This window comes from Phragmites australis, chromosome 1 (assembly GCF_958298935.1).
Source record: "Phragmites australis chromosome 1, lpPhrAust1.1, whole genome shotgun sequence".
Classification (NCBI taxonomy): Eukaryota; Viridiplantae; Streptophyta; class Magnoliopsida; order Poales; family Poaceae; genus Phragmites; species Phragmites australis.
This window is the reverse complement of record NC_084921.1, coordinates 46156092-46182561: the sequence shown is the minus strand read 5'-3', so window position 1 is coordinate 46182561 and position 26470 is coordinate 46156092. Positions and strand designations below refer to the sequence as shown.

The 26470-nt window shown below is 40.8% G+C and overlaps 2 protein-coding genes and 1 pseudogene across 3 annotated transcripts; all 3 read right to left on the bottom strand.

The window, feature by feature from the left end:
• Nucleotides 1–9152: 9152 nt before the first annotated feature.
• LOC133922622 (4-diphosphocytidyl-2-C-methyl-D-erythritol kinase, chloroplastic-like) lies at nucleotides 9153–14339 on the bottom strand. The gene is made up of 11 exons (XM_062368028.1): nucleotides 13888–14339; nucleotides 12646–12741; nucleotides 12448–12516; nucleotides 11745–11849; nucleotides 11591–11647; nucleotides 11254–11454; nucleotides 10463–10555; nucleotides 10295–10394; nucleotides 10032–10131; nucleotides 9548–9633; nucleotides 9153–9417 (listed from the first exon to the last, which is right to left on the bottom strand). The coding sequence occupies exons 1-11, from the start codon at nucleotides 14083–14085 to the stop codon at nucleotides 9314–9316; spliced, it is 1209 nt and encodes a 402-aa protein (XP_062224012.1). The 5' UTR covers nucleotides 14086–14339; the 3' UTR covers nucleotides 9153–9313.
• Nucleotides 14340–15644: 1305 nt separating this feature from the next.
• Nucleotides 15645–21087, bottom strand: LOC133922610 (probable E3 ubiquitin-protein ligase RHC1A). 2 transcript variants are annotated; one of them, XM_062368015.1, is made up of 2 exons: nucleotides 20978–21087; nucleotides 15645–16969 (listed from the first exon to the last, which is right to left on the bottom strand). In XM_062368015.1, the coding sequence occupies exon 2, from the start codon at nucleotides 16960–16962 to the stop codon at nucleotides 15988–15990; it is 975 nt and encodes a 324-aa protein (XP_062223999.1). In that variant the 5' UTR covers nucleotides 16963–16969; nucleotides 20978–21087; the 3' UTR covers nucleotides 15645–15987. The 2 variants fall into 2 exon arrangements, with proteins under 2 accessions (XP_062223999.1, XP_062223991.1); XM_062368007.1 differs by lacking the exon at nucleotides 20978–21087 and adding an exon at nucleotides 20836–20952.
• A 1974-nt stretch (nucleotides 21088–23061) lies between these two features.
• Nucleotides 23062–24819, bottom strand: LOC133922594 (basic leucine zipper 23-like; annotated as a pseudogene).
• Nucleotides 24820–26470: the final 1651 nt, after the last annotated feature.

Here is a 26470-nt window from a genome sequence, read left to right as displayed (position 1 = left end):
ATACACTTCACCTTCACTTAGTTGAGTCTATAAAATTTATTTAGAATTCTAAATATATTGAGCTAAGCCTATATATATATAAAATCCTTGTAAGCATCATCATCGTACACGAATGGAGGCGTGTCTGGGGAACCAATTCCAACAATGCAGGAGACATACAAGGTTTGTTGTCACAGTTAGACAATGCTGATACCGGTACGGTTTCAAACGCCCAGATAAGAACCAGACAGAGAGATCCGTTCTCCCTGATCCGTTATGGTAGATGCTAAGATGCATAGCATACAGTATCAAATATGGCATATGCTAATTGACAGACATAATGGCTAATGAACAGCTTTTTGGCCGATCCTGTATTGACAACTCTATGATGCATTCGGCGTGTTTAATTTCATTCGACGTAAAATTCATAACTGGTGCTCTCCGGACACTCCCTTGGTGCTAACTAAATGAGGTGAATAGTTATTTAAACAAATTTCTTATAAAATCCCATATCAAAAGAGATAGCGAAAGAAATCAATCAATTTAAGGAAAAACTTCTGACACAAAAGAACTAGCTACCAGAAAAAAAGATTCTTCTTGTTAACGGATCCAGAAAGTTGGGATCCTTCAAGACCAACTCATATAAGAAGATTAGCCTCTTGCAAGACACAAAAGGAGCAGCTCTAAAGAAAAACAGAATCAACAAAAGAAATACTAAAAACTTGCACCAAAACACGGGAGCCAAAAATAGGAGACTAGAATAAGATGAACTTAAGCATGTGCAAAAATACTCCCTTCATTAAACTCAGAGGAACGTCCTCTTTTGACGGATTACAATGTATTTTTCTCAAAAATCTCTCATCTAAACACATGCTAAGCACTACTTTCTTTCTCTCCACACAATATAAGTGGAAGGCTTCAAAACTCTCCAAAAACTCTCAAATGCTCAAGTGTTTCTATCAGTCATACCCCTCTATTTATTGACCTTAAGCAATCATGTCTTTAAACTATCCTTCACTTACAATGCACTCTCACCTACCATCGGGTAGTTTCGTTTGGATTTTTCTCCGTCCATCGGATGGTCGTCGTAACTTCATAACTTAGCTTTGTCTCGATGTAAGTTTCATGATGATGCCATATGCACTACATCATCCCGTGGTTTTAGCGGTCAAACCGGGAAACAATCTTACACGCTTCTCAAAGCATGACTCACAGTCACTTGCTTACACCTTAAGCAAGTCTTCTGATGGCATCACGTGTCATTCGTCTTGCAATTTTGACCACCGGTAAGTCTCTCTCACTTCTGATCCCTCGAACCGTATTGTCACTTACACTGGTATCCCTTTTATTTGACTTTGTCAACACACCATCTCTATCCTCTATCTCATGCTTTGCTTGACCTCTATGTGTACAACTAGAATCACCCTTGACTCCGTCTGACTCCCTCGATCGTTTGGCACCAAGCTCCCCGATCTCCCCACCGTCGACCGTCAAGTTGCATCTATCACCTACACACCATAAGAAAAATAAACATGTATCTCCAACGCCTTCCAACTCCATCACAAGTTAGTCAAAGACAAAAATCACTGTAGAAAATCATATCTCACTGAAATCATGAACGTCGGATGATCCGGTGTTTACTCATCCTGGGCGCTGGACCATCCGACGCGTTCACCTCCAGGCTGCCTGAAATTTTCTTTGCAAAAATAGTCTGGCATGCATCATGCCCATCGCTGGACCATCCGGCGTATTCATTATTACCAGAACCTGTTTTGCACCCTCTCTGAAAAAATTACTCTAACAAAACATCCGACGTACATATTGCCCAGCGCCAAACCATCCGGTATATACAAGTTTGCTAAGGCAGTTTGCAACCTCTATAAGAAAAGCTCTGGCGTATAATGATGCCCAACCTCAAAATATCCGATGTGTACTTTAATTTTTGCTTCTTCATTGAAATGCTCTAGCGTGTACTACATATGAACGCCGGATCAACTGATGAGTTCATTGTCTTTAACGCCGGATCATCCGGCATGTACAATTTTTCTAGACTCAGTCAAAAAACACTAACTTTATTTTCTCTATAACTTTGATTGGTTATGATCATAATTACAGTATACATACACGCTCATATAATCCAAAATCATCAAACCAAATCAACACACTTGTCAATCACTTGTCACATATAAATTAAGATATATTACAACTTGATTTCTCAAAATCCCAGGCAAAATGATACTATGACGGAAATCAGCAGCAATGCACTATGTTTGAGAACATTTGTACTTATGAACAAACGGATTCTTCACAGAGCTTAATAGAGATAATCCTTACAACCTGACATAAAACAGCATTGTAATCTCCCTGGTAAGCTGCAATAATTCGTTTCTTCAACCTCTTATGTGATGGCAACACCTCGAAAGCTGGAGGCTCTGGAAAAAGGAAATGGAAGCACAAGCACCACTTTAACTGAAGTCGTTAAACTTTTAGATACTAAAACAAAATAACTTATATTGGGATCTGTATTTTTTCCCCCTTTGCATGTGTGGCTAAAAGTGGTACATCTAGGACACAAAGTGCTTCTTGTCAGGAAATCAACAACAGATAATCCAAAAGAACATGTATACGCTGTGTACAATTTGGCTATTACTTTGGCTTACAACCATCATGTGCGTCTTTTGTTTATGGGATGTTTTATCTTCAGGAAAAGGAACATGAAACTGAAACAAGAGGAATTGACAAAGGAGAATTAAAGAAGGTGCCTCACATAATTTTACAAGTGGTAGTAAGAACGGCTCATGACCAAAATCAAGGAAAAAGGACAAGAATAGTCACTAGATCCACTCAACACTCAAACTCCTCCATATAATAAGAAGGGAGATCAATATGTTAATTGTGTGGTAAGGATTAGTAGTCACATTTCTGTATCTTTCACTTCTACCCACTTAAGCTGGTGGATTAAGTATTTCTATATAACCTTCCTGAATTTTTGCATTTTCCTTGTGATTGCACATGTTCTATTTACTTGGTGTTGTTCTAACTTGCATAACCATACTAAAAATATCTTACTGAAATATTACTAAGAATGCTATCTAGACAACCAATATATCAAAAAAAAAACTATAATTTGAATTTACTTAACGAACACCTTAAAAATAATCTCCTTACGATGTAGATTCTCTCTCTGTATATATTTTGTTACGCACTATCGACTTCATGTTTGATTAACACTGTAAATTTTCTATTGCAGGAAAGGACCAAGAAGACACTCATATATGTACACCATATGGATGGTAGATTACCACTTTTTGTTGATGCAAATATGTTCAATAGAGCAAAACAATTTCTAGAGTTCTCTCACATGTGCATGAGTCAAGATATTAGTTAGGAAGCTATTAGAACTATTTTTGCCATGGTAAATTAGAATTGCCTAGATGAAGATATTTCACATGAACATTCTAGGTCCTTGATATTTGTAGCATGATACGACTAGGATTATGCCAAGTGTCATTCATCCAATAGTTTTGAGTGTCTTTATAAGGAGTGTGCAACCCCTTGCCATGCCATACTAAAGGAGCAGGTAGATGAGAGCAAGATAGTGCTAGGCATAGAAATAAGGGTGAGAGTTAGGATAGTTATCTAAGAGAGTTGTGTAGGCTTATGTGTAACAATTGTGTTACTGTAATAAAGAGCACTTTTTTTGTAATCATGCATATCATTGATGAAATTAATTGAGAATGATTTTGGTGTTTGTTGGAAAATTTCATATTTATATTTGGTTGTAGAGTCTTGGACAATGAGATATCCTTTTATTCTCATGGCCTATCACATACTTGATTTGTACCTGAAGCTTCTTTGGGGGATGTGAAAGGTTAGTGCATCATCGATGTCTTTATTATTAGTTTCTATCTTCTTATAGAAATCTTACATTACTAAAATAAAATTGCAGGAACCAATCTTTGAATAAGTTTGTTCATAGTGGCATTCAATTTGTTTGTACAATTTCTATACCCAATCCATATGTATAAAATAAGACTCATAATGTTGAAAATCTAAATGTCGCGGGTTGCGGACTAGCAAAAAACATTGACGATATCTTTGTGGAAGTGCATCTTAAGATGCAGACTTGGGCTGGTGTTATCAAGATAAGGGATTTCAAGGTGCATTATGGCAATGGTAAGATGCAGACTTTTGTTGGATATTATTCATTAGGTATGAGTTGAACCACATGCGTTGTAATGTTTTCTATTTTCTATTTTTTTTCATTTTATTTTGGCATTAGAAACAAAAAAATAGACACGGTTCAAGATAGTTTAAGATAATTATGAATTATAACCATTAGCACAGTGACACTTATTTTGTAAGTTATTTCTTATGGCTGAAACACAACTTGAGTGCTACAATACATGTGACATCTAGGGTGCAACATTATATTTCAAACAAAACATTATATTGTTCATACATTATCTGAAACTTTGACTTTGATAACCAATATAAGAAGACAGAGATCAAAAAATTGTTCAGCTCTTGAGACAACTCAAAGTGATGCTTTCCTAGATAGACTACATTAGTGATGTAATACAGTAATGAAATCTATTATTGACAATCCTGCTACTCTTAATTGCCACCGGACAAGTGGATGGACTACTCAAGCATCTCAAACTCATTCGCTGCTTCTACCTAAGTTGCAATATTATTTCTCCTGCTAGAGGCAAAAACAAATAGAAAACATCCCTAGTCATGTTCTACAATATGTGAATGTTGTAGAACACTAAATTTTCTTCATGTCATACAATGCTAGCTTACTTCTTTTTGAAGGATGGAACTTGTGTTTGTCCCTTAGTACCCGTACAAAATACAAATGGCAACATCATATGAACCATCTAAAGGTGCAATGTTGTTTGCAGGCAATATTGACAGATATGATTAATGCAAAACCCAGTATGACCTACCAGTTTGTTCAAAGAAACCCACTTTTTTGAGAGATGAAAAATGATGTATGAATAACTAAAAGGAAAAGCAACAAATAAGAACAAAAATGGCAACGCAATTCACACCAATTCCAATCAGTTCAACAGATGAACAAGAGATAAACTTGTAGCCAAATCATTTGAGACATATTCAGAAGATATAAATGATTTGGAGGGGAATTTAGGACGGGAAAAGCACATAATTGGACATAGGCACCAAGAATTCAGAGGGAGATCACATCATTAGAGTTTGGAGTAGGGATAGCAGTGGGGAAGAGGAGGGGCTAGGCAATCGTATGTATGTTGTTCCCCTTGTTCGGTGCTAGTGGTTTGTTTATGTATAGTCCTCCGTATTCGACTGGCCTAGATCCAGCCCATCATCCAGCCTAGAAGTCCAACACATGGTCAAGCTTATGACACAACAAAAAGGTTGAAAAGCTATTTAATATCTAAAGGTAAAAGATACCAGCGTGAAGGGACATCAAGTTTTATGTTTTACCAGAGCAAACCAACTAGTGGGGATCTAAGATGCATTTGAAAAAGATTATAGTAGCAGTTATAGTAGATAGGTCACTGAATGGACAGACGTATCTTGACTATTTTAAATGGCCGATTCTACATCCAACCCCTCCTCCCACCTCCTCATGTAAAAAATTACACTCCAATATGTGGAACATTCATCATCTCCACGGATCACTAATTCCAAATCTGGCTGACTCAAATATGCATAGCAGAAAGTTATGACCATATTAGAAAGCAAATTTCCGGCGCAACGCACATCACATGTTTCATGGTCATGTTCATACCTACATAATTAACCATACCTGCATAAATTTTTTTAATTAAATTTTCAAAAACCACATGTTTCATGGTCATGTTCATGGAAATGATGGGTTTCTTGACTAGTAAAGTGGAAGATCAAACATGAAACAGATAACTTTGGATTCTCAATGACAATGCTGTGGCAGCCTGGACCAATCACAGATGGGCAAAGCCATGACCTTTAGAGTTTTAAGATGTCGGTTCAACAGTAATCGGTACTGAAGATGTATCAGTGTCGATTCTTAAACTCCCGCACGCGAACAACAGCTGAGGAGATAAAAACTGGTACTGATAGTCACTATCAGTGGAGGACCAAGATACTATCGACCTACATGCAACTGTACCAGCTACAATATAACTTCTCATCACTTCAACCTAAAAACATACTACATAAAAACATACTGCATGATTAAGTCTTCACTTAGTCATCCTAGAAACTCGGACAACGCTATATTCTCGTGATGTAACATTAGAACGCAGCAAACAAGACAGTGAGATAAATAGTAAAGCAATGTATGTATGACAGTATGGCATAAGGCAAAGAATCTAAATCAACAGAGCAACATATGTACATTAGCTATTTAGAGCGAACCGAACCAAAAATTTACTTGTCCTTCAAAATCATATCACCTAACTTGGGAGCATTTATATTCGATTGCAAGCAAGACAGACAAACAAAGCAGCAGTCCTATATAAGCCAATAAACAGGGATGGTATATGAACATTGTGAGCTTATAATTACCTAGTGGGTAGTGTAGGTATTTGGAGAAGTCACTGGGGAGCATGGGTGCATTACAGAAGATGATATCATCTCTTGTATCAAGAACCCTGTTACAGCAGAAGTGTTCATTAATGTATTGAACACATGATTGAAATGCTACATGCTCCATGTCAACCATGATTATCCACACATCCCACCATATACTTGTTCCCTCAACATGCAACACAGGACATTTGGATCATTCTTGGTCACAACAGGGAACTCCAGTGGGTGGTGCGGTAAACCTTGAGCCTGGTAGCCATGTTGTGCCTAGAGGTCATTGAGGTTGATCAAACAATGCATCTCCGAGATGAAGTTATTGTATGTCATCTTCAAAGTTCAGATTGTGATCGTCAAGCCACTTGTTTGATCATCTTCAGAGTCCAAATTGTGATCATCAAGCCACTTGTTTGGCAAGGGCCTTCAATCTCCTGCCAGTCGTTGTCGATGTGAAATAAATGCATGATACCTTGGCTGACAGACACGCTTCAGAATGTCTCAGGGCAACCCCTCTCGAGCCGTACCTCATCAAGGTACTGCTTGCCAGGGAATGGTTCGTAACAGAGCACGGGTGAGTTCTCATTGGAGAAGTCACAGAACAGGACGCCGCTATAGTAGAGGAAAACAGCCAGTGAAGGGGAGCACCCTGTGGCAGCACCAGAGGATGGGGAACTCACCGTGGTCCCGTGGCTGTGAAGCATGCATCTCGTTGAACGTCCATTCCCCCTTCCTGAAGACGCAGAGAACGGTGATCACCAGCGACGGCTTGATGTAGTCGTAGCCCACGTCGCCTGGGGCGCCACTAGTCTTCCAGGACATGAGGAGGTCGGCCACCACGTACTCATCTTGGTCGTTGTTGCGGCAAAGGATCACAGTGTTGGTGTCCACCATCAAGAACCTTCCACTGGCGGCCAAGCCCTGCGCCCCTCCTTGGTGCACGTGGGGAGCCACCGTGGCAAGGGCAGAGACAAGGTGCCAGCCGTGTAGACAAACATATCGGGGGTGCTGTAGAAGTACGACTGGTTGTCGAGATCGATGCGGAGAAGGACGAGGTTCTTGTGGGCGGACATGATGATCAAAATTGCGGGCAACTCGTGTTCGTACTTGGGTATCCGTACGTCCAATGGAGTTCGAGGTAGGAGACACTCGGCGAAGGCTTCAGGGTGAAGGAGAAGTAGCCGGACCAGTCGCTGGTTGTATCAATTGCGACGTCAGTGGCGTCGTTTTCCATGGCCGCAGCGGCGGCGGCGGCGGGGGTTGGAGTAGCAGTGGGCGCGATCGAGCCGCTCTAGGAGCACCCAGTCGGGAACTTGACGGCCGTCTTTGGCTCTGGCGATCCGTGGATCACGGCGGCCATCACGCTCTTCTTGACTTGGGATCAAGATTGCGACCAAAGCCAAGCAGGCGGATGCGCACATGTAGCCCAAAATATATTACCCTTACCCGTCTCCTAAATTTCAGATGCCTCGACTTCCCAACGCGGTTGATCGGATGGGGTTGGATTTGGTGGTGGGGGGCTTCCTTCTTCGCCTGATTTACAAGAGGTCATCGAAAAGGAGACCCACCTAGCAGATTAGATGGGTGTAGGGGCAGAACAGCGAGGCAGGGATATGCCGCCGGCCATAGGCAATGGAGGACGACCGGTTGGCGGTGCCAGGGTAAGGGTGAGCAGAGATGGTTTGGCAAAGCCGGGTTAGCGCAGTGGCGAGTGACACCGGTGGAGACAGATGGAGATGGGCAGGGCGGGAGAGAGAGTGGTGCTGTCGATGGAGAGAAGAAGAACAATGCGCAGGCGAGAGGAGGAAGAAATAACCACGTCCATCGAAGTAAAATCCGATGGCTGAAGAGCGTCGATTGAATCAAATTGTTTTTTTTTTCAAACACCTAAGGGATAACACGACCTAATATATTAACGCTACTTAAGTAGGGGCTTCTTAATAGTATAGCTTTCTCTCTGTCTAAAAAAAGTACATGTTTTCTTTGGAATCTAGGGTTTTTAAAATACAATAACAACGGAAGACATAGGATTAAAATGTCATGTCACTTGAACACGGGAAAGTTTGAAAAATAACGTTTTAGATGCAACACGGAAAATAACGTTTTAGATGCAACACGAAAAAACACATGATTTGCAAGGCACAAAGGAAGAAAATCATGAGATTGAACCTCATGTTTAGATTCCTTCAAAATTCCTTTGAATGAGTCTTCTGTTGGATAACATTTCAAAGGAATTGTTGGATAGCATTATTTTGTTTCAAAGGGCCTCATAGAAAAATTTTCTATAAACAGTCAATCATCCAAAATTCTTGTACTTTTATCCTATTTCAACGGGAGGCCTAGGAAAATTTTCAGTTTTTCCTTCTCCATTACTAAATTACGAACACGTCACGTGCCACTATACACTATTCCACCATTCCACCGAGAGGCGGTTCGCTAGCTTGTTACAAGCAATAGTACTACACTGCTCCTTGATGGTTATATTGCTTTGTTTCATTGTTTGTCTGCTGTTTTGTAATCACGTGTACTTGTATTGTTGATAAGGAATGCAAGTCATTTTGTTTGTTTGATCCTACTACCTCTACCGAAGAAATTTCATTTGAAGCCATTCTTTTAAATCTGTCTGTTGACCAAAATCAAAAATTGCTATACTGAAAATGATCCATTTACGGAATCAGAGCCTTATGGACAAAATTCGACAGTACAAGTTCTTCTTTCCTAAGATGGCGATACATTGACCACAGCCTGTATAATCACAAAACTGAGATATAGAACCTGACTCAAATCAGTCAGCAACCGAGGCTCGTAAATCTTCTCTGCTAAACGTGCCTTTTGATGAGATTGGTTCCCCGTACCACTCGTTCTCATTCCGAGTAAGGAAGTAAGCCTCTGCGCAGAAAAGACATGAAGCCTTCAAAATGGCAGGTTCAACACTTGTGTGTTCAGCAATTCAACAATTCGTCTTTACTGTACAGAACTGATAAACAGTAGATGTTCTGGAATAGAACAACCAGCATACCTGACACAAAAACATCCTTGTAGTCCTCATCGTCGTACACAAATGAAGGCGGATCTGGGGAACCAACGCCAACTATTGTGCTTCCACTGCACGAGACAAAAAAAAAAAAAGGTTCATTGTCGCAATTAGACTATCGCTAGAAGCAAGATTCCAAAAATTCACACATGATTCCCTCTGGTAGGCACATCACGCATAGCATAGAGTCTCACACATCAAATATGGCATACGGTGTAAGCACTAACATTGTAAGAATGGCTAATTAAGAGCATTTTGGTAGCTCCCACATTTACAGCCATACAGCTAAACTTTCATAACTTGAGCTCTCCAGACACTTTACTAATTTCTAATCACATCCAATGCAACACTTTACTAATTTCTAATCACATCCAATGCGAAAGATCTACGGTGAGAATCAGAACTATGCCTGATAGCATGGCTGCGTGCAAACACTCTTCAAAGAGCTTAATAGAATAAGCCTCCTTACCTTCCTGACATAAAAACCGCACTATAATCTCCACGGTTAGCTGCAATAATCCGTTTCTTCACCTTCTTAAGTGATGGCAACACCTCAAAGGCTGGAGGCTCTGGAAAAGGAAAACGGAATCATATGCGCCACTTTAAAAAAAAATCGAACGGTGCGCACCACTTTAACTAAATGTTATTAACCAAAAGTACAAAAGCAAAGAAAATATTTGAGATAGGATACGTGAGTATCATATAAAAATGTATTGCAATCCCACTGCATACCTAGGTCATTTACACAGACATCTTGTGATATCCCATTTTGGGTGATTTCTTTGAGCAAAGTCAAGGGATCAGCTCGACTAGTTTGTTCCAACCTGAATCTCTGTGTACAAGAAGCTTGTTAGGAAAACCACGTGTTTTGCATTAAGGAAGTTAGTATTGACTAATTACCTTGTAAACTTCAGTGGTTGAGCATGCTTCAGGTGGCTTTATAAGAACCATTGGTAAATTTTCCGGCAAGGGATTTGGGATATCTTGGATGATCTGCATTTACATTTTAAGCTACATATTATGATCAGCCACTTCTGCAGAAAGGTAAACATTGCTCATGGATATACATATCCATGTCAAAGCTAGTTTGAATTAGTAACTAACACAGGTAGCTTCGCAAACAAACCACTTTCTTAAGAAGAGGCTATAAACTAGAAAGTTGGTCAAAGTTGAACAGGGTGAGCTAAACTGCAACAGCATAATCAGCTAAATTAACTTCATTCTGTGGCGAAGAATGATATATAATTATAGATGTACTTGTAGACAATTTCAAAGAATGGCCAGTTAATCTGAAAAGATATTGCCATAGAACATTGAACGACAGATATGTACTAATCAATATTTTGTGACCAAGTATTTGTTGCACATAATCTGATAAAATATTTTCAACATGGAGCTTACAGATAAAAATATGGAGCAAACTAAAAGTAAGAACTGAGACATTGACTCGAACTACAGTACTTTCCGAAGACCCAAATTGTACTACCCAAGTTATGATACAGAACTGACAGGTCAATATCACAGAGAGCATCACTCAATCTGTAGCAACCTGATTTACAAAGGGTTTCATAGGCCATTCATACCTTAATGGAAATGTATCACAAGACAGAGGAACTAAACTTGGAAGACCTAACATGTATTACCAAGAAAGAATTTTTTTCGGGACTACTGAGATGCAGTGCACGATATACCTCTCCTCTGCCAGTACAATATGCCACTCCTCGTGAAAAGAAAAAGGGGATATCTGATCCGATCTCACCAGACCACTCTTGGAGATCCTTTTCTGAAGCAATGCAGCCACTAAACTGGTTCGCAGCCCATAGTGCAGTTGCAGCATTACTGCTTCCACCACCGAGACCAGCACCAGTTGGGACCTTCTTATCAAGATGTATCTACATTTGAATGAAGATGACAGTAAAAGTAGTACCCAACTTAGCAATCATATAACAATGAACAGAAAACAAACTTTGATCGTTTAATGTCAAAAGAATGCACAATTCCTAAGAAAGGTTGTGAAATTGACATTACCCAAAAATAGTTATCAGTCCCAGTTTTCTTTCGGTAAAGGTTGAGTGCCTTGATGATCTGCAGATTCATGAAATAGAAAAGTAAATTTAGGGAAGCTTAAAATATCAAGCGTGCAATCATTAGTAAGATGACAAAATATCTATAGCCAACATACCAAATTGCTTTCATCAACTGGGACACCTGCAACATTAGTTGACAAGCGATCTTTGCTCTTACTTGGTGACAATGAGAATTTGATTGTATCCCCCAAACTTATCACCTGGAGGTTCATTAAAAGAACTAGTAACACAGATGATATTACTTGGCTGTCCAAAGCATGTGTCATTAAGTAAGACCTGATCTTACGTCCAACATAATAGTCTATTGCAACTGTAATTTGCCACTTGGACCAGTATGTCTAAATATACACAAGTTAAACTTAGCCACAACCTCAGAACAAACAACAAAAATATGGAAGAATGCATTTTCTTTAGCGACGGTCTTGCAAAGAGAAGGGTCAGAGACTCAGAGCTACATGAAAGTTGAGTTGGTTGTAACATGCACAAATGTAACAACTTCCTTTGCAAAACATTCCTGTACATTATTTCCATGGTGTTTTTTTGCTGTCAATTATAGTATTATGTGTATTCTATCCTTCGTCCTTTGGTTTGTTGAAGCACATAGGTTCCTGCACACTATATATATTCTCCTGCTTGGACATAATAAATGCATCCTTTCTACCCAAAAGCTCTAGAATCTTTCTTTTTCTTAACTAGTACAACTCCATGAATTTGCTTGAATGACATGCAAATCGACGAAGCACAATTTTTATATAACATTCATGCAGGAAAAACCAAAGCACGCATAAAAAAACTCACATGAAACAGAGAAGCCAGGTCATGGAACCCATCTGGTCTCTTCCCGGTTATCCTCAAGAACACATTAACCTGAATTGCAAACATATATGTGAGCCCTAACCTGAATTTCGCAAACATATATATAAGTCTTAACCCAAAGCACAAAAGAAGCAACCAAAAACATTTTCAATACTTATCACAAACGAAATAGTTACATACTTTGCATGGTGAGAATAGGTTGAGCCGTGTCATCCCAGCATTCTTGTCAATTTGATCCGCTAGCTGGTTAAGCTTTGCTTGTGGGTCGTACGAGACCTAAAACATACACAACCATGATAGTAAGAAATTTGCAATAGATTTTCTTGATTTCCCTGGTCAACAGAAGAATTTTCATGACTCAATCAAAAACAATCATGCGAATGACTTTGACTAAACATTCATGCCAGAATTTATGGACAATGATGGTAGAAACTAGGAATAGAAACAAAGGTGAACAAGTGCTTAAATCATTAATGAAGCCCTTTCCGACCAACGGAAAGTAAAATGTAGAAATCAGAGGCAGAGTATAGTAACAAAATCACGCGGGGCTTATTTCTTTAAAGTTTGGATTGTTTATTATGATGGAACTTTCATGAATGAATTTTCGTATAATATTGGCTTACCTGCAAAAAAAGAAAAAATCCAGGGCCTAAAAGAACCTAGTAACAAGTTTGGATGCCTTACATGAACACAGTAAACTAAGAAAAGAGATATCAAAGCACATTTTGGTACAATTTAAAGCCTAAATACGCTTCATGGTGAAAAGAAGTGTCACCATGAGAATGTGCGAATAGCATGGTGGTAAGACCTCTAAGTGTGAGGCTACCAACGAGGACTTGAACCTTAGTTCTCGCGAAAAAAAGGCATCTCACTGTGTGTTCCTCGTGGACGTGGCGCGGTCACTCAGTGACAGCATGCGGATTGTAGCCGGTTTTTGGGACTTTTCACGATCTTAATGCAATACCTTTGCGATATCTCTCCCTCCTGTCGAGTTCTTTTAAGAAGCGTCACCGTAGGAGACGTTTCCCAGCGTGCGTAATTGCTTTCCCAGTCCACGTAGTTATCCAAGTGCTCCAGTTCCCATCTAATGGAAAGAAAGCTCTCTGCTGCGATGCGATGGATGCGACGCGGAAGAGATGAGACGCCGACCTTGGCAAGAGGCGACGTCGGCTTCGCCGCGAGGGCGGTGTCGGTAACAGAGAGCGACAGGAGCGGCTGGACTGGATGGAACTAGAGCTCGGCCGTTTCTCATTTACGCATTCGTACGAACCGAAACGGGCGAACAGTGCTCTGAATCCAACGTTTTCCCTCCATTTCTTCCGCAATCCGAACAAATTTTCCTCAATTTCTCTAGCAATAAGAACAACCCGAACAAATTTCCCAATTCCTGCAATATAATTAGGGGTTTAGCTAGGCGCTTACCTCCACTTGCCTTCTCCCCGGCTCGAACGACGCAGTGACCCTCAGACAGAGGCCCCGACGGCCCCTGACGCTCAAGCTCGGCCTCACACCGGGAGAAGCCGACGCCGGCGGTCGGCCCTGGAACCTGGGCGCGGCCGGGCTGGCGCGATGGGACGACGAGTAGAGGCTCTGGGACAGGAGGTGCGCGGAGCAAGCCATGGCTGCAGCAGCTGCTGCTCCCGCTTGGAGTCAGAGCAGATATGACAATTGGTTGGGCGCCCGGTTCGAGTCGGAGATGACGGTTTTGGGTGGCTGCTGTGGTCAAGACGTCCTCCTCCTCATCGGCATGTGCTTGGAACTTGGAAATTTCGCTCGTCCGCCAAGGCCAAAATGGACGCCGAAATGCTGTGCCTTCTCCGGTTCTCCCCCCTCGTGTCAGGACTCGTGCAAGAAGCCACACGGGAAGAATCTAGTGCGGTTCGCCAATCTGGTCAAACATATGGTCCTCGTTTTCTAACAGGAAATTTGGAATGTTTAATATGGGAAATTGTTGACACGAATACGTGCCATACCGAACACTAAGCACCTCCCGGACAATCTGCAGCGGCACATGCAAGATGTGCGGCAACAAATATAACTATTACGCTTTCGTAGCAACGAGATCAATTTACGAACAAATTGGCAAATGATAACTAACCCGATAAACGGCATCTTGAAAACCCAGCCTGACACTGCAACGACGGATCTTCATCAGCAAACGCATCCGAGAGGGACTTGTCGGGGCACGATCAGTCAGTGGCTTGCCCTTGATCCTGGAGATCAGGAGCGTCAGCAATGAAGTTTGAAAAAGTAGAGTAAATAAGAGGAAAAGTAAAATAACATAATAATAGGGACAACTTGAACTTAGCCTGGATCAACAAAGACTCCTCTTTTCCTGAAACCAAGTCGATCTCTTGCTATCTGTTCCGTCAATTTTGCCAAAACCGTAGATAACTTCTTGTTTGATTATAGAAATCACATCTCTATCTCTAACTTCCAACCGAACACATGTATTCTATTTTCCATTACCTATCATATCTCTAGTCTGACAGTTCAATTACCGGCAGCCAGGCAAAACAAGATTGATCCAGTGCGGCAGCCCGACCAGTCACTCGGAAGCCAGACCACAACACCCACAACCCTTAACCACGGCACCCGACCAAACGTCCTCGACTATAGCACCCGACCAGATGCCCTCATGGCGGTCGATCAGGTGTGACCACAGCAACCTGACTAGACGGGTATCTGACCAAATGAGCTCCCTATGTTTTGGTGCCTATCACCTGCATGCACGTCAGTTCAGCAACAACCAATGATTTGAATAATCATTATCTACTAATGAGTAGAAATCGGCACTGATTAGCATGTAGACCGGTCGTCTGATTTCTCTCTTGTCTTCCCGCCTTTTTCTCCTAATCATCATACCAATCGACTTAAGTAACTAATTGTTAAGCTTAATAAATCATCAACCGATTAAACTAGAACATTTATATTCGGCCACCCATTTGGCAATCAAATTAAACTAACCAATCACAATAATTTGGCCACTAAAATACTTGATAACCCAATTAGACTTTAGACTAATGATATATCAAATTTGGTCGCCAACAGAAATGGTATCAAAGTACATTGGTACAGGTTGCAAGCAGTTGAATGGTTTGGAGTTTATTCAGTTTCAGTAGAGTTGGAACAGGAGATCATTCAAGATGCTATGTTCGTCTAAAATGACAACAATAGAATCAAGGTAATATAATTTATGGTTGGATTCAGCTGATCGGTAACTGTTCATATGAACGGCCAAACAAGTATCTTATGTATAACATAGACTTGATATACCGAGCAGGAACATCCGGGCATTACAACAGAGTTCATTGCGCCCAGTGGTCTCTACTCTATACACAGCTATACACAGCTCCACACTAGTCATGCAAAACAAGGTAAACACCGAACACAGGATTATAGGCAAGAAGCATCCGTTTTTTCACCCGGTAAGCAAACACGACAGGTAACACATCCACATGGAACCGGTGAATGTTCAGGCAAGAAATGTGGCGATAGCTTGGGATTGGAGCACGGGTTAAATCAGGTGCCATAGTGCCACTCAGAATATGTCATCTGGCTTGGATCGTCATATACTGGCTCACCCATATTTCCTTCGTACTGATAAAAACTGGAATTGAAACTCGACGGGTCAAATGGCCAGAGAAACGAGAAAGAGCTATGCCTTTCCTGATTTCCACCGTCATTGTTTCTTGGGGCAGGCTCAAGATCTGCTCCGGTGACCCCAGGACCAGCGGCTTCATTGTAGTAGGGTGAAGGTACGCGGGTGCTATTGCTTGATGGCTGTGATGGCAGCGAATGGCGGCAAACAGGGCAAGAATTGTGCTGAACAAGCCAGGGGATGATGCAGTCAGTATGGTACAAGTGCTTGCATGGCATCTCCCTTGCCTCTGATCCGACCTCAAACCTATCTTTGCAAACTGGACACTGTGGATCATCATTAAGATGCCTGCGGTTTATCTTCACCACAGGCATGGAGTCGATTGCTGGCTGTGGGGCCGGAGCTGGGCCTTGACGGTTATTCTGAAGGGATAGCTGCTCAAATAGTGCTTCAAGACTGGGACGGACAAGGAAACCACTGAAATTTGGACGATCAATGCCAGCTCTGCGGCCTCTCCTGAAGACAACGTTAACATTACTACTCTCGCTTCCAGGAGCGGGCGTGTTGCTGCCAAATAGAAGTGTAGAACCAGCAGTTGACTGCCTTCCATGTTCAGTACCTGTCCCTTGCCTACCATGGATATCAAACACACGATCTCTGCCCATTTCTGCCATTCGTTGTCGCATAAGGGAAGACATGGCTTCCATCATTCCAAATCTTCTAGCTGGACGCTCTTCAAAAGCTGGTTCAATTAAGCCGTAAGTGTTCAACATGCCACCCATCTCACTGATTTCCTGGATAAAACCATCATTGCAGTTGGGGCAGATTATATCCTGTCCACGGAGACGAATTGGCCGCCCGCAGGCATAACACCAGTGTGTGGCCCTATTTGACATTTTGTTCCTGTGAAAAATTAAGCGCTCAGCACAGAAGAAAGTTTCCATAAACGAAGCACTAAGGACAACAATTATAAAAAGAAGTACTGCAGAAGAGGTGACTGCCAACTACTCTACTACCAGACACACGTAACCAATCAAATGGTAAGCGAGCTCATACAGATTATGCATCTCATGAAGCAAAGTCCATGTGTATTTGCTGCAAATTTTATACCATCTTCTGATCCATTACAATATTACTTTAACTAGCTACACATGAATACATAGAGCAATAGTCTTGGTACATATGCATGCTGGATAGGAACCATGACAATTTTGTCAGAAGTTCCAGTTGCTGCTAAAGCAGTAATATCATATTCAACTTGTCATGGATAGAAATGAAGACTGTTTGGCCATGATGATATATTACCAATAAAAGGAGCTGTCCAATTAGAACGATGTAATTTCTACATCTCATGTACACTTCTAAACTGCCTAAGCCTCCTCTCTTTATCACGATTTGATATAGTATATTTTTAACAGGGGATTACGAGAAATCAAGTTGACATATGCCTTGATTTATATGTTATGAGTGATTCACAAGGTCGTTGATTTGGTTTAATGATTTGTGAGATTGCATGAGCATATCTATGTATTGCAGAGCATATCTATGTATTGTAATTATGATCATGACTAACTAAAGTTGCAGAGAAAAATGAAATTGACGTTTTCATCTCTAAGTTTAGGAAAAATATACTCACCGGATGGTCCGGTGTGTTGAGAGGTGACCACACCGAATGGTCCGGTGTTCAGGTAAGTTCACGTTGGAGCATTTTAGTTCAAAAGCAAAAGCTGATGTGTTCATCAGATGGTCCGGTGTTTAAACAAGATGCACACCGAACTATTTTTCAAGAGTTGTGCAAAATGGAGTTTCTAAAGTTATACTGCACACTGGATGGTCCGGTGTTTGAAATTGTTCACATCGGATGTTTCACCAGACCATTTGTTCCAAAAAGGTTACAAAATAGGGTGTGTGGTGCAGTTGTACTCATCGAATGATCGGGGCATTGTACATACCGGTCTATTTGTTCAAGAGAAGAAATTTTTTAAGGGAATAGCTTTTGTACACGCTGGATAGTTCGGTGTGTACACCGTACCATTTTCCAGGAGGTTTTCAGAGCAGAGAGGAGTTGTACACCGGATGGTCTGGTGTTTGTACTAGTGTTAACACCAGATCATCCGATGTTCACGTTAACTGTGTGACGTGTCTTCCAACAGGAAAGTTTGGTCTTGACTAACTGGAGATGGAGTTAAATGGTGTTGGAGATACATGTTTGCTTGTCTTATGACGTGTATGTAGTGGATGCAACTTGGCGATCGACGGCGAAATGATCATAGCTAAGTGGAGTGCTTAGAGCCGGACAATCAAGAAGACCGGACAGAGTCAAAGGTGATCCTAATAGTACACGTGGAAGTCAAACAAACACATGAAGGTGGATGAAGACGACATGTTGACGAAGTCAAGCGAATAGGATGCCGGTGCAAGTGACAATACGACCTGAGAGATTGGGAGCGGAAGAGACTTGCCAGCAGTCGAGATCGCAAGACAGAGTACACATATTGACATCGTGAAAGTGTAAGCAAGTGGTGATGAGTCACGTTTTGAGGAGCGTGCGAGGTAGTTTGGCAGGTTGATCTCAAAACTATGGAAAAATGTGAAGTGCACGTGGCATCATTGCGAAGCCTTCGTCGAGACAAAACTAAGTCATGAAGACGCCACAGCCGTTCGATGGACGAGGAAAAAGATGGGCAAAAATACCCTCGGTTGTAAGTATGAGTGTATTAAAAGAGAGGTATTTTGGGAACAATCTAGAAAACTTAGAGATCAAAGAACCTATACTATAAATAGATGAAGAGGGTTGATTGAGCCCTTTGAGCTAGCCATTTAGAAGTTGTGAGCTAGGGTTTTGTAACGGAGAAAAAAGTGCTTAGCCTATGTAAAAGGTGAGAGCCTTTTTATGCAAAATACTTTGTAATCCGCCGAAAATAGGATTGTCCTTTGGAAGTAAATAAGTTGATGTCCTTCCATACTTGTGTTCATCTCCTTCTAGTTTTCCTCTATTGACTCTCTTGCTTAGTTGTAAGTTTCTCAATTTTTGTTGCCATCTTTGTTTTTGTTTGAGAGCTGAAAATTTTTACCTTGTTGAAGTGGTTTTTCTTGTTGCTAGAGGGATAAGAATTACATATGAGTTGATCCTGAACCATCCCTATCATCTAGATCCATCAACTTGGAGAGTTTATTCATCTGGTTCTCATTTCTTGGATCTAAGAGTTTTTCGATCAAGTTGGAAGAGTTTGTGCGCGATGATATTTAGATTGGTTTCTCATATAACCTAGTGTTCAGATCCATCCAGTGTAACCATGGTCTTTTTCATGATCGTTGTGATTTTCTCTTATTTCTCTATGTTTCTTGCTTCTGCTCTTTGTTTTGAATTGCGTTAGGTGAGAAAAGAGAAAAAACTTATCCAAGAATTTGATGAGTCACCTATTCACCCCCAGTCGCCGTTCTCGGTCCTACGTATTATTATGCAGGTCGATTTTCGTAGTGGTCAGAAAGGAGTCGGGTGTTAACAACAACTCAGATTTCTGACTAAAACTTATCCCAGTTGAGGTTTAGAAACTGAAGGTAGTACTTACTACTATTTATTGAGCTGGACTAGCTTCTGAAACTGGCCAGTTCCAGATAACGACTCCAGGATTCAGTAACGGATGATTCACTTTTATGACTTATGATTTATTACGGTTCATCTATTTACAATACATCCAAATTTTTTATGGCTGCCGCTAAACAGAATAGTCCATGGTATTCACCAAATAAGTGGGGGTAAGTTGAAAACTCAACGGATCTAACGAGTTCCTTTATAAACAGCCAAACCAAAGCAGTTTCAGTTTCTGGCCAAATTTCAATCAAATGTTGGTTCTTGTTTCCGAAAGATCAACTATTGGTTCTTGAAATTCTTTGCAACAGTATTTCAGTTAGTACTAAACCTTCCGTAACCAGTTGGGAACCAGGACCACTAGTGAGCAGTTTTCGGACTGATAGCGGCTTTTTGAGGGATCCAGATTCCACTTATGTGATTACTTGCAATTTGGCTCATGGACCAGTAAACTCATGCTTGAGAATATTCTGGCACAGCCATTCCCTCTGCGACTGAAACTTGGCGCTTATCATGAATTCACTATGGCGACACGCCGCAGGAGATGAACTTGCCAGTTAATCGACTGCTGATCCTATGTGAAACAACTGAATTTTAATGGCTGCTAAGTGGAAAGAGTGTTTGTAGCACCAGGTTTTAAGGGTATGAACAATAGTATATGTTTATAGCTAGGTGCTTAAGAAAAGAGTGTTAAACACCTATATAAAAATCGTAATTTCTAATATAAACAAAGACTACAGATACTTAAATATGGTTAACTATCTTATTAACACTAATATAAATAACGATGCTTAACTAAGCACATTATTCTCCGTCTAAGCACCCAGGCTAGCGTAGTTGAGAAAAAAATCAGTTTTTTTTCATAATCACCTCCTCTAAACACCTATTGTACATGCTCTAACACCTTACAACATGCAGCTCACACCAGTGCCGGGTCTTCCTCTAATCGTACAGTATAAAAGAAGGGCAAAATAAGACGGGCAATGCATCCGTGCGACATGCCCAACCTCAGAAGCACACATTCTCCTCCCGCAAAGGAAAGGGCGAGAGAACTCGGTTGGAAATCGCAACTGGCGGGCATAGTTCTTGAAGGCCTTCCCTCAATTTCCCTTCATAAGAGTGGAGGAAGCAGCTAAAAAGACACGCGAAATGCCGTGTATGGATCTAGCAAACGAACCATCCATCCGCAGCCCAATCCCGCACCGATTCCACCAAATCGCAAGCGATCGGACACGGAAAGGCCATCGATCCAGCGCAAACAACGACCCACGAAAGAAGAACGAAAGAAGGAGAGCACCGGATGGCGGTCAGTACAGTACCTTAGCTCCCGGGAGCGAGGAGACGGGGAGGTGGGGATTGGGGAAGTGACGAGGAGGAGGAGCGTGACGCGGAGCGCCACCAGTGCGCCTGATCGGGCGCTGGGACTGGGAGTAAACTATCTCCAACCATATTTCGTTCATTTGGTTCTTTTCTCAATTCTCTTCCTGTTTCTCATTCCTTTTATTTTTTTCATCTTTAACAGCTTCTCTTCGAGAGAAATCGTGAAAGAAACAGAGAGAGAATTTTATCCTGAAGGGAACGACCCTAGAAATCCCGTCGTGAAGAAAATTGTGAAGGAAAACCGTTGAAAGCGCTGAAGGGAATGGTAATCCCTTCACGACGGGAATCTGCCCGTGAAAGAAATCCCTTGGACTTAGTCTAAACGGCTGCTGATCTCTCGTCATCATATAGACCCGCGGACACAAATCCTCTACAGTACCGGCTGACATGCGGGCCCGGATCCGGTTTAGGATCCCGCTCGGGCTGCTTTTGCGGCAAATGTGTGCGCTAATCCGGTGTGGGCAGCGCGCCGCTCGGCCTGGGCCTGTGACCATCCAACCATTTTTACTTTCCTTTTTGTTTTTTTCCTTTTTTATTCTTTTTATTTTTTATCACCACTACAAGCTTCTCTTTTAAAAGATTCGTAAAGAAAAATAAGATAATATTATTAAAAAATAATTTGAAAATTCTTTCATAAAGAAAATTGTAAAAAAAATTATTAAAGCGCTGGAGAGAAAATTTTTTTCATAGAAAGATTATATGTCACAAAAGAAATCCGTGAGTATAATACTATAATCTGATAGTAGGCGCACCGGACGGGCCCACGTCGCGTGCGCCAGGGTGCGTGGCGCCCTCCCGCACCGGACGGGCCCACGTCGCGTGCGCGAGGGTGCGTGGCGCCCTCCCGCACCGCACGTCCACCACGCGACTGGGGCCGGGTTTCTGTGTGCTAATCCTGGTCATGATCTAGTTATTTTATGGGACAATTCCTCCAGTGCTTTCTGGAAGCATAGTAGCCGACTTCTGCAGCTTTCCCTTCTCAAAACTTTGATCATGGAATAACTGACAATGGTAGCTCCTGAAGGAATCCCTAAAAGTAAAGTACTTGGTACGTGGTTTATCCCTAGACAAACTAGTCATGCTTGTCCTAAAAAAAGTACTATTCATGCTAAACATTACATGATTCAAGGCGCGGAAAAAATTGTACTAAACACTAGATGCACCTTTGCCTTCGATTTGTGAGGACAAACCGTTCACTCTCAACAAGAACAAGAAAGAAGATAATGACAGGTGCTTCCATCATGCAGAGACAAGGCAAACACGGATCCACAATTACATATATCGCAGGCTCCATAATGTACTGAATATAAACTGGACAAGAGCTGTGTGATTTCATAATGGGATAATTAAAACTAGATAGATGTTTAGCGGCTCTGGAATCACATACATGTACAGATACAACAAACAATTCGACAACAGTGGTACTTTGCGCTTTTCCAGCACACTTTTTCTTGATGAAGTCTTCAATTAACTCAATGTATGCATCAACAGCATATAAGCCACAACCGTGCCAAGACTCAGGAGTTTAATGTTAGCAGACTTCCACAATGTCTGTTCACATACTCTAGTTGAACAAACTACTTTCTGATGGCATCCTTTGAGTTATGCTGGCCTGATCTGATACTAGAAGAAATCAACTTCTGGAAGGTCTGGGGGTCTTGGCTAGTTTGCTAAGCAACTTATGGTAGCAGAAACACCCACCTAGATAGAATTATGACTACAACAACAACATCAAAGCTTTTTAGTCCCAAGCAAGTTTGGGTAGAATAGAGATGGAACCCAACAAGATCCAACATAAAAGAGGCTGAAAATAAATAAATGAACAACTATATGAACACAATAAACAGAATTATGACTGAACAGCGGAATTTCGAAGCAAACAAAAATATTCACAACTAGTTAAATACAGTGCAGAAATGTTCATCGTCATATCCTTGCAGCAAGTCAGCTACCATTTTGACAGTGAGACGTTTCTGTCACTAAAACAATAGCTGCATAGACATACTAAGAAAAAGGACAGACATCAGGAAACAAGATTGGGCAATTACTAAATTTGCAGTGCAATTTTGCAGTACATAGAATAGCACTGAGCGGTTACACACTGAGCGGTTACAAGTAGAAGCAAAACTTATAACCAGTGAGATCTTGACATGGTATATCAACTTCACACACCTACTAATAGCCACCAATTATTCAAACAGGGTATAAGTAACAAAAATTATACCCCCAATTGCAACCAACCAAGCTGGGATGGATCTGAAAAAGGGTCAAAAGTAATTTGGCCAACGTCATTTAGACAATGAGGCCGAGTTCACCAAGCTTGCAACAACATCCATCGAATCAGCCATTTCAGGAATATCAAGTTCTTGTGAAATATTGCCACCTTCATCAATCTCAAAATCCACAATTGTTGGTCCAGAGCTCTCCTCCCGGGCATTGGCGTTAAAGCGTAGAGTAGGGTATGTACAAATAACAGGACCAACACTGCAATGCTTCTAGAACGGGGAGGCGCCTATCTCCTCATCTATCTTTCCTCGGACATCAAACAAGAGGCCTCTTAACCTCACCGCCTCAGCCTCGAGCGCTGCATGACCCTGCAGTCTCCTCAACAGCTGCCGGTTGGTGGCACGGAGCTTCTTGACTTCCTCCTCTAAGAAGGCTGTGTGTGCTTTCTTCTTCTCCCGGTACTTGCGCACAGCTTCTCTATTTCCCAAAGGTTTCCGAGGCTTCCTCGGATCTTCTTCCACAATATTTTCACCTGAGGCTATTACTTGCATGTGTGTGTGGAGGCACGTGTGGGTATGCATAGCAGCCGATGGACCCAGCGGATTGCAAGTGTGAGTGTGAGTACATGCAGTTGTACTACCTAGGAATTCATCAAAGCCATAAGTGATCTCGGGGTGTGAAAACAGGAGGTGGCTTGGAAGGTCTACTGCATCGTCCATTGTGACAAAATTTTGCCAGAAAGATTCTCCCTGTATGGTTAACTGGCCAAGCTGAACAGAAGTGCCAAAGCACAAAGCACTTCAACAACTCAAGAACTGGGTAAACATGTTCCAGAAAAACTCACTGATTTAGCCAGGTCTTATTTAAGTTGAAACAAAATCGAAAGAAATTTGTTCTTTTTGGATAGCTGAAGAAATTCAAGTAACCCCTAGATTACTGGTTAGTGATTGAATTGTCAAGAGAACATGTAAGTACCAAATATCCATGATGGCCAGGAGCATCGACATATGGACAACTCTCACCACTAAATTGCAAAACCTCACAGTATCCAATTAGGACAACAAACTCCTGCATAAGTGATCAGCATCCAGATCAGATAAACAACATCAATATCTGAGAACGGATTAAGCCAAGGAAGTGAATTTGAGGGAGTTGAAGAATACCCAAACTGTTGAAGTGCATCAAAATCTCATCTTGATGGGGGAAACGGCTTCGAATTGAGGGTAAACCTCCCAATACAGGCTACCCCTTGCAAGAAGAAGGCCTCCTTTTGAAACCTTTTCACTTTTTGGTCCGTCTCCTCTCGACCAATCTTTAGTGGGTGTTTGCTCGCCTTTCTCCTTTTCTTTTGGGAATCTCGGTGGGAGGAGAACCTCTGGAAATAGGAAGCGGCGGAGACTAGGAGAGTGACGTTATCGGATCAGGGCGGCCGAGAGGATAGAAAGTGCATCAAAATCTCATCTTGCCGCTGTTCTCTCCTCAGTCCTCACCATGATTTCGCTGATATGTATATATTCTCATCCTATTCCCTTCGATCTGCAACATTTAGCCCGGTGGGATTCAGCCAGCAATCGAGCAAGTTAGACCAAATATCTAACAAATTGAATATCCTTTTAGTAATATTCATATGCCATTATTCCTTTTGTAATAATTATTTCAATTCTAAAGAAAATCGTTTTTTAATTTACCTTGGCATAGATAGAATTTTTCTTCGAGTATATATGCGTCTCACACACAAGGTTAAGGTTACCGACCGTATCGTGCTTCGGCCGTAACCGAAAATTCGTGATAACATGGTTACCGGTCAAAAATTCAAAAAAAAAATTAGAGAAAATTTATTTAGCAAAATTTGTAATTTGAAAAAAAAATCACAAAAACCGACCGGTTACCGAGCGGTTTTTGCGATTTATCGAACAGTTTTCTCAAATTTTTCGCATTGTCGGTAACCGTTCGGTTTTCTCGATAACCGTTCGGTTTTCTCGATTTATCGAGCAGTTTTCTCGATTTTCAGTGAAGTTCAAAAAAAACCTAAAAATTATTTCAATCTTGTAAAATCAATAACTAATTCATCTGAGCTTCAAATCAAGTGAAATAAATTTTGTTTGTTTCCTTGTAACATGATCTACATGATAAAAGTATTTATACTCATAAAAAAGCTCAAAATTTTCTGTGAGAAATTGTATTTGTTAAACCAAGTTAAATACATAGTTTACTCTTTGCTAATCCAAAAATCATGAAACTAATTTTTAGTCTTCTTACATGATCCTATGTCTTTTAAAAATACATGAACTCATGAATTAGTTATTGTAACATACATGATTGTGTAAATGTGTTACGACTAGATTACTTCATAATTGACCCATCACACCTCAAAAATTAGTGAAACAACTTTCATTAGCTTATTTATACTATGATTTATGTAGAAGAAATAATAGTAGACATGAAAAAGTTAATTACAATGCTGTTTTTTAACATATTCACTTTATGCTTGTGAACTTTGTAAAAATCATAGAGAAAATAATAAAACTCTAAATAAAGTGAAATCAATTTTAAAGATTCTCTTAAAATACGTTTTAAAAAAAATATGTGTTTGCATGTTAAACTTTTCCTTAACATGAGTTAATAACTGAGCCGCACGCTTCAATTTTTTTATTTTTTTTTCAAACTTCCTCCTTATAGAATATGATGCAAATGACATTATTTTTTTAAAAAAAAATTCACAGAAAGTCTTAGAATTGTGTCTAGTTTTTTAAAGATTTTTTTTTTATTTTTTGAATTCAAATTCAGTTACTGTTCGGTTTCTGAAACCGGACCGGACCGAGAAGGTCGGTTATCGTGGTTTTTGAGTGGTTACCGTCGGTTTTTTAACCGTGCTCACACATGCTCACTCGCACGCACACCCACACACGTCTAACAAGATTATAGGTCTAACCACTGGCACGTGCTTTTAACAACCAAATGCAGTAACGTGTGCATGCGATATTCATATGTGAGGATTTAAATCCTTCATAAAGGTCTACACTTGTGCTAGGATCCTAACCGTAGCTCTTGCATGCATAAACTTTTAAGGAACTTTTTTTGAAATAATATCATTTTATTAAAAAAATACAAAAGTATAATTCGAAATAGAAAAATTATAGATATAGATGGATGTCGGGGCTTCAATTGCCGACTAGTCCTCTCTCCTTTTATTTTTTTATTTTGGA

Excerpts from the sequence above, each read along its gene's own strand:
- LOC133922610 (XM_062368007.1), bottom strand. The coding sequence starts at position 20,903 with ATGGCCTTTCCGTGTCCGATCGCTTGCGATTTGGTGGAATCGGTGCGG. Across the intron at positions 16,970-20,835 it reads GATTGGGCTGCGGATGGATG|GAACAAAATGTCAAATAGGG; the intron begins GTTCGTTTGCTA and ends AATTTTTCACAG.
- LOC133922622 (XM_062368028.1), bottom strand. The coding sequence starts at position 14,085 with ATGGCTTGCTCCGCGCACCTCCTGTCCCAGAGCCTCTACTCGTCGTCC. Across the intron at positions 10,132-10,294 it reads TGTCTGTGTAAATGACCTAG|AGCCTCCAGCCTTTGAGGTG; the intron begins GTATGCAGTGGG and ends TTCCTTTTCCAG. Across the intron at positions 9,418-9,547 it reads CAAGGATGTTTTTGTGTCAG|AGGCTTACTTCCTTACTCGG; the intron begins GTATGCTGGTTG and ends TTTTCTGCGCAG.